This window comes from Peromyscus leucopus, chromosome 18 (genome assembly GCF_004664715.2).
Source record: "Peromyscus leucopus breed LL Stock chromosome 18, UCI_PerLeu_2.1, whole genome shotgun sequence".
NCBI classification, from domain to species: Eukaryota; Metazoa; Chordata; class Mammalia; order Rodentia; family Cricetidae; genus Peromyscus; species Peromyscus leucopus.
This window is the reverse complement of record NC_051078.1, coordinates 12,504,414-12,519,722: the sequence shown is the minus strand read 5'-3', so window position 1 is coordinate 12,519,722 and position 15,309 is coordinate 12,504,414. Positions and strand designations below refer to the sequence as shown.

The 15,309-nt window shown below is 48.1% G+C and overlaps 1 protein-coding gene across 2 annotated transcripts; it reads right to left on the bottom strand.

The window, feature by feature from the left end:
• Positions 1–411: 411 nt before the first annotated feature.
• Positions 412–14,926, bottom strand: Slc35e3 (solute carrier family 35 member E3). 2 transcript variants are annotated; one of them, XM_028869633.2, is made up of 5 exons: positions 14,298–14,921; positions 13,341–13,451; positions 8,502–8,660; positions 7,513–7,595; positions 412–2,065 (listed from the first exon to the last, which is right to left on the bottom strand). In XM_028869633.2, exons 1-5 carry the CDS (start codon positions 14,697–14,699, stop codon positions 1,879–1,881), a joined length of 942 nt encoding a protein of 313 aa, XP_028725466.1. In that variant the 5' UTR covers positions 14,700–14,921; the 3' UTR covers positions 412–1,878. The 2 variants fall into 2 exon arrangements, with proteins under 2 accessions (XP_028725466.1, XP_028725467.1); XM_028869634.2 differs by lacking the exon at positions 412–2,065 and adding an exon at positions 2,072–2,165 and having other exon boundaries at positions 7,488–7,595; positions 14,298–14,926.
• Positions 14,927–15,309: the final 383 nt, after the last annotated feature.

Below are 15,309 nucleotides of genomic sequence, written 5' to 3'. Positions count from 1 at the left end.
GAGATCCAGGACAGGCACCAAAAACTACACAGAGAAACCCTGTCTCGAAAAACAAAACAAAACAGAACAACAACAAAAACCCCGAGATATTAAAAGTTACCTTTCTCTGTGGAAAAAAAAAAAATCTAAGATAAAATTTGCCGCCACAATGTAGGTACACACATGGCTCTTTGTCTTAAGCTGTCTTCTCACAGGAAAGTGTATGTTTAGAAAAAGTTCCTACTCTTGTGAGGTCAGTGGCTGCTTTTAATGGTGAAATGTCAAGATACTCGAAGGCAGACACACACTGTTGCAGTCAGAGACCCGGCACCCCATTTGCTGGAGACCAGGTACTCATCTCAAGTAGAGATACTTCTCTATTCCTCTGAAACCTCACACACCCAGCTAAATATCAGCCAGTTTTCATTTCTCTTTCACTCCTTCCTCACTTTTCACCGAGGCTCATCCTAAGGATTTGGGGAGCCTTTGCTCTAGCTTTCTTCATGGGAACAGAGGCATGATTCAACCCAGTTCCCAATGCCGTAAGACGCTCCCTCACGTGGAAGGCAGGCAGGGCGAGCTGCGAGGGAGGCCATTAGAAATCGGTGACGTGAAATGGTCGAGCAAGCTGGGAAGGCAGTTGCCGGGGTAAAGAGAGACCTGCCCGTTCCAGGTAGAGTCTGCTTTTGTTGTTGCTGGGAGACTGTAACCAGTGCCTCAGCGTACCAGGCAGGTACCCCACTACTGGACTATACCCGCTGGCCCTACAGGCTTCTCTTTGAGTCATTCATCGTGGGGTTTGGTTTTTGTTTTTTTTTTTAACTCCATATACAGTAGCTAGAGCCCACTGAAAGCTCAGAGCCACCACGAGAGGACCAACGAGACCGCCATTCCTACGACACCAGTTACTTAGAACCGCAGACACTCACCGGAGCACGGGCAGAGTCTGTCCTTGAGCTGGCCCTGCCTCACGCAGTCCTGCCCCAGTTTTGCAGACACCAGGGATCGGAGGCGCACCAGCCCTGTCCTGTCTGACAGCGAGGAGCTGCTTTTATCAAGTTTCTACGTTCAGAGCTGTGGTTTGTTTTATGATCGCGTCTATGGCAGTTTGCTTCCTATAAATATTTCAATTCTACAATTCTACAATGAAATAATAAAAGACTCCGAAGGCCAGGTGTGGTGGCGGGGCAAGCAGATCTCTGAGTTCAAAGCCAGTTTGGTCTACGTAGAGAATTCCAGACCGGCCAGGGCTTACATTGTGAGATCCTGTCTCGGAACAACTATCACTCTGCCCAAATGATAAAGAAGCTAACATAAACCACTCTTTGTATTTAAACCCAGACTCCAGGTCTGTGGGTGTCGCTCAGTGGTGGTGTCTGGCAAGTGCTAGACTCTGGGGTCAGTCTCCTGCACTGCATACACTGACTAACACATAATAAACCTCACAGGGGGAACCAGGGATGAGTGGGCAGGAGTCCTGTGTGCCCTTCCTGGGGACAGCGTGGCCACCAAGCCGGGGCACGCCTGCAGCACTGAGTGGCAGCCCTTTGTCCTTCCTATGGGCCCGGACCTTCCTATATTTTGGTTGGTAGAATGAAACCATCTCAGATGTAGTATGTATCGTTTCTTTGAAGGGGCTGGAGTTTGAGCCCGGGGACCTTACGCATGCTAGGCAGGCACTCTACCACTGAGTGACCGCTCTAGCTTCCTAAAGTCTTTGAAGAGAAGCTCCAACCATTTTGGTTTTAGAAAATTAAGTCGATGAAAGGTACTAAAAACAGTCATATTTGTGAAGAAAATACTTCCCGTAAGTCACTGAGTGGACTCTGCACGGTGGCCTCTCCAGGGACTTATACATTTCCCAGCTTTTTGGTGCAGCGCTCTTTTCTCCGCCGAGGCTCAGGGCCGCTGGACCAGCTTGCTCTTACTTCCTTCCTGTTCGCTGAGTTTAAAGTGGGTATAGGCAAGGATGCCACACAGCGTGCATAAGATGCCGAGGCCCTGGTTGAACGACAGCGGATCCTTGAATAAAACGTAGCCTCCGCACAGGGTGATGCAGAACTTGAAGTGTCCGAACATGTTGTAGCTGAGGTGTTCGGGTAAGGAGACAAAGGAGCAAAGAGCCAGATGTGCGGGTCACACAGTCAACACGTTAACAGTGTACACATGGCACGGGCTACCAGGGGCTGCAAAGAACATGCAACATGGACTCAACAGCTGCCGGGCATTTACAGAACAGACACTTTGGTGACATGCTTTGGTGACAATCACACTATCTTTGGCATGGTTTTAGCAATTTACAGACAGATTTGAAAGTGGTGACATGGCATTAAAATTGTGTGTGTGTGTGTGTCTGTCTGTCTGTACATGTGAGTGTGATGCCCGTGAGTCCAGAAGAGGATGTTGGATTCCCTGGAGTTGGAGTTGGAGGCAGTTTTGGCCACCTGATGAGAGTGTTAACCAAACTCAGGTCCTCTGCAAGAGCAAGGTGAACTCTCAACTGCTGATCTGTCTCAGTAGCCCCAGCACAATTTATTCTTCCAGGTTGGATATAAACTACATAGACACACACTCCCAAGTGACAAGAGACTGCCTCAAGTATAATCCCGATGACCTCTCCGAAGAGGTACCGCAGGAGGCAGGACGTGCAGGGCAGGGCACAGAGGAGACACTGGCGCAGCAGTTTGTGGTTATGCCACGGGATGGCATTCCTAATAAACGGTCGCTGGCAGTGAGCTGAGCTGTGCCCCGTGACAGGGAGCTGAGGCAACGAAAACTGCCAGGATGCCTAAGGTTAGGAGGGCCAGGGAGAGGAGCCAGGGAGGGAGCAAGAACAGCACCAGGCACCCTGTGAGGAGCTCTACCGTAGACATCTCACCTACCTGCACTACTTCTCACCTCTCCATTTACAACTGTGGAGGCCCAGAGATTCTCGTGACTTTAAAAAGAAATAGTATATTTGTGTGTGTGTGTGTGTGTGTGTGTGTGTGTGTGTGTGTGTGTGTGTGTGCACATGCATACTTGCTAAGGCACATGTATGGAGGTCAGAGGACAATTATGGACCCACTCTGTGGGCCCCGTGCACCCAGGTCATCAGGCGTGGGGGAAGGTACACCTGCTGAGTCACCTCAGCAGACCGCCTGTAATAACCGAGTGACACACAGTTCAAGTGTTGGGAGTCTAAACAAAGGTGGACTTATTTAACTCCAAAGTTCAGGCTGTAATCTAATATACTGCCAGCAGTTCATAACTGGGCTAAAGTTTTTTCCCAAGTCATCGTTCCTATTAAAAAAATAAAATCAAATCAAACCACATATACATACACCCCTCAGAAATGATTCTCCTGACATTTTACACATAATTATTATTTTCTCTATCTGAACTAATATTGTATTGCTCTTCGGATGCTAAAAACCTATGTGTTCTTCTTATCAACACCACAGAAGCAGCTGCCACTCTATGCCTCAGTTTCCCTGCCTATTAAATGGTAAGATGATCTTGTGTTTACCTTACACGGTTGATGTGGATTAAATAATTAACACCCGCGAAGCTTCCAGTCTACAGTAAGCACCATCACGTGGACTGTAAGTTACCAAGAGTGTAATAACTGCCCGTGCTTGAGAGGACTGCCCAGCGCTGTGGATGCTACTGTCCCTAATTTTTCTGCCGTTTCCCTCACCCCAGCCTCTTTGCGGCGATGGGGACAATGAGCTGACTAAACCCAACCCTACGTCCCTCAGTTCGTAAGTGACCTCGGTGGGACCGCAGGAGCGCCCACAGTACACTCAGCTCACAGGAAGTGGTGGATCTGGGCAGAGGCCTAGCTCTGTCTGACCTCTACGCTCAGGCTCTCGACTCGGTTTCAAAAACAGTGCAGCTGGGCATGGTGATGCAGCCTTGTAATCCCAGCTCTCAGGAGGCTGAAGCAGGAGGATTGAGGTCAGGGTCATCCTCAGCTACATCGTAAATCTGAGACCAGCCTGGGCTACATGAGACTGTTCCGTGAAACAAAAAAAAAGCACCAATCAAAAATCAAAAAGGGACCCGCTTAGCAGCGGCCCTCAGGGGAATGTGGGCAGCCACCAGAGTACCGGCTTTTTTTTTTCTTTTATTCAGTGGAGTTGGTATCGGAGATGCAGAGGATGTGGCCAGGATGGCTATCACAATACCACAGTGAGAGACACCTTATCTCCATTATGCGCTATCTTCAAATGTACTGCTACTAACTCATCAGCTTCAACTATTCCAGCCCTGCTAGGCAGCTCATGGCCTGTCAGTCATTTATGAAGAGGGAAGGCACATTTAACGACGCTCTATGGTGGTTCTTTTCAGGAACTGAAAACAAAGAGCTTAAGCTCCAGTTTTCCCTTCCGCTCCAGCCTGCCTTGGCCTCAGCCCAGAGTGCTCTGGTCAAACTGTCAGGGGCCTTGCCATGGAACTGCCAATCTTTCTCCAACCTGACTCAGTGCTCCCTACCCCTCCTCCTCCGGTGGACCCATCATCACTCTCCTCCCCTCGGGGCTCCCCTGCCTAGTCCCCTTCTCCCCTCCGGGAACTCCGAAGGTGCAGTGCCCAGGATTCAGTCTTTGCGCGTCTTTCCTCTGACTGGGTAACCAGAGTCACCACTCACATCACATCTTTACACTGACTCAGGACTACCTGTAGCTGACGCCTGGTCCCCGAACCCTGCAACGGGAACTCTACCTGCACCTCAGACCTCCTCCCTAGACAGCCACTGCCAAATATACGGGACCCGCCCTTGTCACATTCTCCACATTCAACTGTTCAGGACACCTGTCGGTGCTGCTCGGAAATGTGTCCAGAAGCCCAGGACTTCTCATTTTTGTGTGTGTGTGTGTGTGTGTGTGTGTGTAAGTACATGCAGTGTGTCTGTGTGTGTGTCGGCCAGAAGAGGACATCGGATCCCCTAGAGCTGGACTTACAAGCAATTGTGAGCTGCCTATTGTGAGTGTCGAGAACTAAGCTCAGATCCTCTGGATAAAGAGCAAGTGCTCTGAACCGCTGGACTGCCTCTGTAGCCCCACGAGCTAGTGTTTACGGATTAGGAACTTAGGTGGCATTAGAAACTGATAGTCTCCCCCCTTCTCACCTTTCCAATTTTCTTCAACCACGTGAGCAATGGCCGCAGACATGGTCGGGGTGGGGCTGGGGGTGTTCCTGGCATCTAGTGCAGAGACATGCCATGCTGCTATCCATCTTGCAAGGGCGGCATAGGCCGCCCCCCCCACCCGACAAAGCAGTCTGGCCTCAGGGTGGGCAGCACGAGGTGAGAAGCCCCGCTGGGTACCACAGGCATCTACAGTACTTCCATGAGGCTGCGAGACCTCGTCACACCTCTGCTCCCCGCCCCTGTGGCTTCTCACCTCATGCAGGTGAGAGCTCCACTTGGCCCTGCTCCCCCAGCTTCTCAGGGCACGCCCCTGCTTCCTGTGTTCACCCTGCTCAGACCCTCCTCAGGCCCCTCACCTGCTGCCGCCACCTTCTAAATGCTCTTCCCACCCTCATGTCTTTCAGAGTCACCTTCCTGAGGCCACCCGACTAGCCTACTGACTCCAATCCTTTCCCCAGACATTACATGCCCGCCTTCCTGCTTTATTATAGTTTCCCTGTGGCTCTTCACACTACCCATTACTAGAGATTCATATTGAATTCTTCTTCATGTCTGTGGTCTGGCCTCCTCGATAGAATTAAGTCTATAAAGCAGGAGACTTTTCATTGCTTTGGTTCACTACCGTACCATGAGTGCTGATGCATAGTATATAGTATCTACACATATAGTATATGTCCAGTATAAAGATCCATTAAATCAAGTAACGGTCTGCAGTGCCTATTCAATAGGTATTGTTGAGTGAGTGCTTTTGCTTGTTTGTTTAATGTGAATGACTAGTTTGCTGCATGTAAGTCTCTGTACTATCTGAGTGCCTGGTGCCTCTGGAGCCAAAAGAGGGCACTGAATCCCCTCGAACTGGAGTTACAGACAGCTGTGAGCTGTGGGTGCTGGGAACAGAACTTGGGTCCTCTGGAAGAGCGCTAAGTAAGTGCTCTTCACCATAGAGCCAACTGAATGAATGCTTCAAACCAAGGCGCATTCTTGGAGGCCTAGATTTGATGGCATGAGGCATACACAGCTTGTGGGTTCAAACCTGGGCGGCGCACTTCTCAGCCACGCCCTTTAGTTTCTTATTCTGTAACGGGGTTGAACTCAGGGCTCTGCTCATATTGGTCAGTGCTGCACCACGGAGCCATAATCCCTTCTCCTTCACTGTGTGATCTTCCGTGAGTCAAGTTATTGTATCTCTGTGGCTCCTTCCTTGGCTGTAAAATGACAGACTTTTCCTTCACAGAGCTCTGACGAGAATTAAATGATCTGTTCACACAACAGCACCAGGCACACAACACATATTAAGTACTGGGGTTGTGAAAGAAATTAGAGTCGTTGTTACTTACTGATATTTGGAAAATAGGCTTTGTACTTTTGACATCTCAGTATTTACTCACTTATATAAATCAGCATACTTTTTTTCTCTCCAGTTTTTAATAAGTGAGATCTCAGTTATTTATAGCCCAGGCTGGCTTCAAACACACGGCAATCCTCTGCCTCAGCCTTCCAAGTCCTGAGATTACAGGCACGAAGCATCATTACACCCAGCTTTAAGTCAGTATACTCTTGAAATAAAACATTACTAAACTACTTCTTTCAGATGGGGAAATTCATTCTTCACATTTGCTTAAAAGTAGGGCAAAGTGAAATGCAAAGATAGATAGAACGGCAGGCAGGCAGCGTGGTGAGAACTGGCCGTGGAGTTTATCCTTCAACATACAACTTCATTTTCTAAAAATCTGGAATATTAAGAACATTTATTTATTTGGAAACAAGAACACCCATTTCCAAATAAATACAGACCCACTCCAAATCAGATGCCCAGGGTATGAAATTACCTTTCGTCACATAAGCGGCCCACACCTCTACTTTATCACCGCAGATACCTGAAAACGGACTCAAACCCCAGCCTCCGCTCCATTATTCCTTCAGTAAACATCACTTAGGCCCACTCTTGGCAAGTCATGGTGCTAAGTCAGTTTTTATAAGAGAAAAGGTCACTACTACATAAGGAAACTCAAAAGTGTTCCTTTACAGAAAGCAAGCTCATTTCCCCAGTTAATAAATTCCATAGGCACTAGTGTGGAAAGACGTTTTTAAAAAATTAAGGGGCTAGAGCAATGTCTCAGCAGTTAAGCTCACTAGCTGCTCTTCCAGAGGACCGGGGTTGGATTCTCAGCACCCATGTGGCAGTTTACAGCCATCTGCAACCTCAGCTCCAGGGAATCGATGGCTTCTCTGGCCTCCAAAGGCATCAGGCATGCCTGTGTGCACAGACATACATGAAGAAAAACACCCATACTAACGAACTATAACAATAGAAACAGGTTAAAATAACCCAGCCTACCTAACAAACGGTAACAAACGGGAAACAAAGGCTACCCACACTTGAAAGTACATGGAAAGGATACGTGACCGGCGATGTGTTCCCAATGATCCAATAAATCGATAAGTTCACCATGAAAGCAATTATTCCAGACAGCAGTACCATAAGCTACAAATAAACCAAGAGAAACATTATAACCAGGCACAAATAATGTCTCATTAAGAATATGCAAAAATGCAAACGTCACCCATTTAAACAAGATGTCACATGCTGCTAATCCCAGCTATACACATTAAATAACGTAGATGCAGGATCACTGCAAGTTTGAGGCCAGTGGCTTACAGAGTTCCAGGTCAGTCAGAGCTTCACAGTAAGAGCATGTCTCAAAACAAACACACAAGAAAAACTCCCTACCACAGCTGGTAAAGACTAGTGCTAATATTTAGACCTGCTTTGTGCTCCTCACCCACTCTGCTAGGCTATCTCTCCGTTACCTAAGAGGGAGCATCAGACAGAAAGCTTACAGCCCACGTAATGGTTCTTGAGATCTACATCGTTGGTGGGCAGCCAGACAATAGGTTCTACATGAATCTCAAGGCAGGAGATCAGAAACAAAAAATAGTAATGCGATATCTTAGGCTTCTGGGGGGGCTCCAGTGTCTTCATATTTTTATGTATATTCAAAAATCTATCCAATGAGAATGTTGTATTTATATGAAACAAAGCCATTGTTTTTTTTTACAATTACATTGTAAAAATATAAAATTAAAACACAGCGCCCAAATTATGTGTGGACTCTAGTTTGGCATGGACTCTAGATGGTAACTGGGCATTGGGAAATGTGAACCGCAACCTGGTTTCACTGTCCGGCTGTCCCAGTCCAGGTGAGTCCCTTCCTTTTCCTGTGCCTCAGTTTCTCCATGTGAAAATAAGCCTTAACCTGGCCTGCCTTAGAGAGCAACCATGGGGTGAGATGTGAGAACAGAACCGAGGCTGTACTCCAAAATCTAAACACTGCCTTAGGAGAGGAGTGGCTACTGCCATTTCTTAGGCACCCCAACAACCAGGACTTACCAGAGCAGAAACTGACCAGGGGCCAAATATTCCTCCCTCTCCGAACACGGGCTCAAAGAAGGGCACGGCCACCAGCAGCATGGCGGAGGACATGGGAGCCTGGTAGTACAGCAGCTGCATGGAATTCACTTGCAGTTCGTGCTGCTTGGCTCCCACCCACTGGAAACGGGGAGAGAAAACACGTCAGGTACCCAGGAGAGCATCGATCCGTCAAAGCCGCGCAGGGTCCGGCCAGGGGAAGAGGACGCGCCTCATTATCCCACAAGGTTTTAAAGAGTGGGGGGACAGGGATGACCGTGAGCGCCTCAGATAAAGGAGCTCTATGAGCACGGCGTGTGCCGATCTCCTGACTTCCTGACGATGCCTTCGACAGGAAAGCAGCACCCCTCTACTCTCGGGGTTCTACTCAACAGCGGGAGCAAACGCACCCAGGAGCCCCCGTGCATCAGGGCACAGAAAAAAAAAAAAAACATGGCGGGAAGAGCAAATCAGGTGAGAAGTGGGGATACAAAGGCAGTGTCAGGTCTGCTTTCCTCATGAAAACAGAAGGAAAGACGGAGAAAAACCATCGTGGCTGGACTGGATTACCACGGGTCAGTGAACTAGAACCTCTCTCATTCTAGGTGGACTCCCATCTGTGGCCTTAAAGGTACGTGGACTTCAGAGCCATCGTACTTTAAAACCCAATCAGCAGGGCTGGAGAGATGGCTCAGCGGTTAAGAGCACGGGCTGCTCTTCCAGAGGTCCTGAGTTCAATTCCCAGCACCCACATGGTGGCTCACAACCATCTCTAGGGGGATCTGATGCCCCCTTCTGGCCTAAATGCATACAGGCAACTAGAGCACTCATCCATAAAATAAATAAATAAATAAAAGATCTTAGAAAAACCTATAACCAAAACCAAAAATAAATAAATAAATAAATAAAGACCCAATCAGTGGCAGAAAGACGTTTTCCTCTCCAGAGAACTTTTCTGTGGGCTGGACTTGCCACATGCCACCTGGGCGCCACGGAGTAAACAGAGCCCTTCAGTTCCATTCAGTAAAAACCTCAAAACCTCACATCCCATGTCCTCAAAATACTTCACAAACATGACTACAGAGAGGCTCTGAAGGGAAGCCGGCAGTGTGAGGCAGGTCTGGCAGACACAGCCTGGCTTTTGAACAACCTCTGCGGACCGGTTTCCTAAGCCTAGCTATTCGGTTACACAAAGCAACTCTATAGGAATTTAGCAAGACCCAGATGGAGACGCAGGGCATTGGAACCACACGCCCGCCAGCTTTCACGAGCCGTCTTCTGAGAATATAAAGGACAAAGAACTGATTCTTCCCCAGCCCGCCTATAGGAGCACTGACCACAGTTGGCAAAAACAGGAAGGCTGCAGACCGTGCGGGCTCACCTTCCTGTCTGTGGTAGCTTCCCCGTCTGCCATACCTGGGATGGCTGTCTCAACCAAGCCTCTGGCCTCCATCCCTCCTGTATCCTCCTTAAATGGGCCCATCACCTCCCAGGCCACATCCAAAGGACCACCCGGCCGACATCTTTCCTATCTGCAGTCACCTACAGCTCTGACCTCTTTCCTTGCGCATCTCTAAAAAAAATGCTTCCAGGTCCTGGGGGCAGAACATGGGGCCCCGTGCACGCTGGGTAAGCACCCTATCAGTGACCTCCAACCCCATTCCCATACCCTGAGTATCTGTAACTTCTCAGCCGCCACAGCTTCCCGGTCATTTTCACTTAGTCTGCAGGGCCATGATTTTTGTTACTGGTGTTTATTTTTGTTTTTGTTTTTTGTTTGTTTGTTTGAGACAGGGTTTCTGTGTAACCTTGGCTGTCCTGGTCTGAACTTGCTCTGTAGACCAGGCTGGCCTTGAACTCATGGAGATACGCTTGCCTTGAGTGCTGGGATTAAAGGCATGCATCACCACCACCTGGCTCTGCAGGGCCATGTTTGAGACCAAGCTCCTCCTGTCTATAAGTGACATTCTCTTGTGCTGACTTCCAGTCAGTCGGGGTCTACTAATTTCTTCCTTCCAAAGAGCCTCACTGTCCTGTGCCCACACCCCTGCCCTCGCCCAGGGTCTCCACACTTTCCTTCCTTTCTCCTGTGCCCTCCATTGTCACTAGAGTCATTTTTCTTAAATATAAGGTTGGGCAAAGCCTCTTCCCAATTCTTCGCCGGCGTCTGCAGAATAAAGACATTTCCCGAGCGACAGCAAGACTTTGCCATCCGGTACTAGCCACTCAGCATCACCCTCCCACAACAGACCTACGGTCTAGCCTCACTAAACACAGCAAGCTCTCCCCACATGCTCCGTGCTTTGACACGTATCAAAGCACGCACCTCAATACTTCAGCGGCGAGCAAACGTCTGTGCCTCCAACTTAACAAGTTTCCCTCTGGTCTAGCCTGGCCATTCCGAGTGCACAGCTGCTACTTCTGCCTCAGTGCTGCTGCCCGGGACTTTTTGTGGCGTGGAGGGACTCTCCTGAGCTGGCTATGGGATGCCGAGTCTCATATGTGTCTGGAAGGGTAGGTGACCTTTCCTCATCCTGTCCTCAGGGTGAACATACAGGAATTGTCTGTCATACAAACAAGCCCACCATTTCCCCAGCTAAGAGCTGAAGACGCTTCTTCCAACGTCTCTTAATGTTCCCAGCAGCAACAGAACAAATAACTTAGAAGCCAAATAGGATACAAGAGGCAGCTATATGAAATATATAGAATATACAAATTCATAGAGACAGAAAGATTAGACATTATCTCAAGATGGAGAAGAAAGGAATATAGAGCAATGATTTCCTAAGTACAGAGTTTCTGTTTTGTGCGATGGATAAGCCCCACAAATGGACAGTAGTATCAGGACATAATATCATGAATGTAATAAATCAATGCAATTAATGTAATTAATGAATATCATAAATATAGTTAATGAATGAATACTGTGAATGTAATCAATGAATACCACAAATGTAATTAATAGCATGAGTGTAATTTTTAAAAAAAGAGGCAGATATGATTTTGTTTAAAAGGAATCTGGGTGTGTATGTGTGTGGGGGGGCGTCTACCTATTCTGGCACAGTACTTTTGCTGTTTATTGGGCCAGAACCTTTGCCCACTGTTCTTCAGTCATTCCTTGATCAACCTCTTTGCAAATCTCAGGGACACAGAACCTTTTGATTCTGATCTACAGCAAGCCTGAAACTTTCGAGGACAAAAATGGCCACCAAAAAAACGGTGAGTGTTGTGAACTGAAAATATGTATAAGGAGTAAAAGAAACTCTAATATTTAACAAGTAGACCAGGTGTGGAAACACATGCCTGTAATTCTTTCTCAAAAAGTAGAAGGAGAGGCCAGGCACGGTGGCACATGCCTTGAATCCCAGCACTTGGAAGGCAGGCAGAGCTCTGTAAGTTCCAGGTCAGCCAGAGCAACACAGTCCTGTCTCAAAACAAAAACAAAAACAAAATTGACTACAACAAGAAGTACAAAGAGGATGGGATGGCTCAGTGGGTAAAGATCCCCACTGCCAAGCCTGACGTCCAAAGTTCAATCCTAAGGACCCACGTGGTAGGAGAGAACACTCTGGCCTCTAAAAGTTGCCCTCTGACCTCTATATGCCCACAGTGACTGGCCTGTGCATGCACATATGTGTACTCGTGCATACAAACAAAATGAGTGTAAAAATAAAAAGTAAAGAGAGCTGGGGGTGTAACTGAGTGGTGCAGTGCTTGCCTAGTGTGTAAGGTCTTGAGTTCGACCCCCAGGACAACCACCACCCTAGACGTCTTAGAAACAGTAGTAGCAGTGGGTGAAGTTGTTAGCTGGCTGGGTGAGGTTTAGCTAAGTGTACAGAGTGCTTTAGCTCAGTGTACAGTGCTTGCTTAGAATGCAAAGTGGCCGTGGGTCCAATCCTCAGTGCCCGCCCCCAAGGATAGTATTTTCTGTAACAATGTTTCTGGGGCAATCACTACCATCAAAGAGTTATTTTCCCCCCGGGAGCAAGACAACCTAGGTGCTAGGGTGTAGTACTGAACAAACATTCCTAACCAGAATGCCTTCCTTTATCACCCATGGACAACTGTGACAGAGGTAACATTGGTTACATTTTGGCTTTGATTCCTCATGCAGGCACACCCAGAATGTCCAGACCAAGGTTTTCAGTATAGAGAGACTACTGTTTCACTGTTTCCTACCCCTTGTTATTTCTCCCCACTATACAGGATACAAAAACCAGCTTGTTGGGAATTTATGGTAATGAATGGAATCCATGAAAAAAAAAATCCATGAAAAAATGAATCCTGGCTACAGGCAAGGGACTGTGTTTGTACAAGAAATTAAAAACCTAGAAACCACTCTATCAACATAAACAAATTATTAAAAGCCAATCAGATTCCTAATGCCAACACTTCTTTTGAGTTTAAAATATTTACATCTGATTTTTTTCATGTTCAAATGTTTGGAAGTATATGCGTGCTTAAGAACAGCTTTAAACTTACAGAGCAAATGACAAATAATCAACAAACTTATGAAGCAAAGCCTTATTGCTCATTTTCTAAAGACTTCCCAGGAAAAAAAAAAACCCAAAAAACAAATTTGTCCCAAACTCTGATGCTTGCTTAAGCATGGGTATTGGGCACTTACAAATGGGCATTTGGTGAACATCACACACCCAAGTTTCTCTGTCTCCTCTTCACCAGAAGTTAGACAATTTATCAATTATGCTTTCTTCCCAACAGTTTATTGTCTCTATACTGTATTTTCTAAACCTTGGGATACAGCTTCAAAATTTACGAAATCTGCTAAAAAGGCACATAAAGAAAAAAAAAATTACCAACCACTTGATAAAGGGATGTAACTAACACACCAAGAGCAGCGAACACCAATCCAAGGGAATGAAACTTCACATCGTAATAAGAATTTAGGATGACACCTACAGTTATAGGGATCTGTGAAGAGAAAGAGGCAAATGCTGTTGAGATTAAATTCAAGAACAGTGCCGTACAAAATTAATCAAAGGCATCACCAGGGAGCACTGAACTGGATGTTTTCTTCATTTGGGAAAACTGCCAATCCTATGTAAAATGTTGTGACTCTGCAGACATCCACATACAACTTACATCTGGGGGGAAATAATGAGTCCATGCATTGTGCTTTTAAAGGAAATACGATACGCATTTCCAGGTAAGTAAATGGACCTCCAAACCAGTACTTAACACATGCACATACATACACGTGTAAGGAAAGCATTAGGACCTGAAATACTAAGAACCACTAAGTGCTAACGCTATTTTAATGACTCTTTATTTAAAGATGCAGACACCCCAGCAGTATGCCACTGAAGGCATATCCTGAGATATTTTATGCTAAACCATTTCATGGTTATCATATGTGGTTTGATTCCCCGGGGGTAGGAGGACTTTTTCCCCCCTTTCCAGGTTAAGCTTTCACAGATATCCTGACACTTGGAACGGTACCATCTAAGGCAGCTTTCCCCGCTCATCAATCACAGCATTTAAAGATTTCCATCACATGGTAGTTCTAAAACCCACAGGAACACACCCTTTTACTAAGAGCCAGCGGAGTGCCAAATGGCTTTTTCCAACCCTCTTCAAAATAAGCCAGACGGTCACTAAATTATAGACTCGTGTGGGGAGTCAGGATGATCGGGACAAGGCCTCGGGGTGCCAGGCTATAAGCAAAGGTGCATTTAATTTTCCCGGGGAGCAAGACAACCAGGTAGGTGGCCCGGGACGCGCTCGCGCACGCAGCAGCAGCTGCAGCTAGCTACTCACCAGCGTGAGCTGTATTCTGACGGAGAAGCTCTTTTGGTACCAGAAAGTCTGGATGGCTATGATCACCGGCGTGGTCATAGCCTTGGCCAGCTGATAGGTGCCTATGGTGTTGTTCTGTAGAGAGAGGTTGGTGAAGACCACAAAGCCACAGAAGCTGAGGGCCAGGAGGAGGAGCTTGGAGAGCGGCAGACTTTTGGGGGCAAAGATGTCCAGTTTCTGGCAGATGTATAAGCCCAGCCAGGTGACCACGAAGTGCACCAGGGTCAGGCTCATATTGGGGAAGCCGTGGTGTACGTAGATCCATTTGTTGAGGAACACGATGCAGATGGACACCAGCAAGTTGAACAGGAGCCCCGCGGCGATGCGCCCGTTGCCCCGGACCCGGTCGGCCAGCGATGCCATGATGCCCGCCGGCGGCGGCGGCGGCGGGGCAGCAGCACCCTGGGCCAAACCCGGGCTGTCCAGCGTCCCCGCGGGGCGCCCGGCCGCTCTCCGGCTGCCCGGGCCCTCCACCGCCGCGTGCTGCAGCCGCAAGCCCGCCTCACGGTCCGGCCGGAGACAGGCATGCGCCAGCCAGGTTCCCGGGCCACCGCCCTCGGAGCGGGGACGCGGCCGTGGCTCCTCCCGGCCCCGCCCCTCCCCGTGCGCCCACGTGATCCTGCTCGCACTTCCGCCGCGCAGGCGCGCTGGGTGCCGAACGCTGCCCGCTCGGTTGCCTAACTCGGCCCGGAGGGAGCCCTTGGCCTCTCCGGGGTGCAGGGTGATTGACATCTGTGGCAGGTCGCCCGACTTCCCCTGATGATGTCTCTCGAGCTTGGAGACCCGGAGCCGCAGACTCCCCGCCAAGGTTACACTCCACGGGTGCTGAACAGTTTTAATCCTCTGCAGAGGGGAAAGCATTACTCTGCGTACTTTTAATATCTTTAGAAGTCTAAACATAGGGAAGAGTGGATTGAGACAGTATAGCCGTCATTTATATACTCAGAATGTAGATTTGAAAATATTTTGGTGT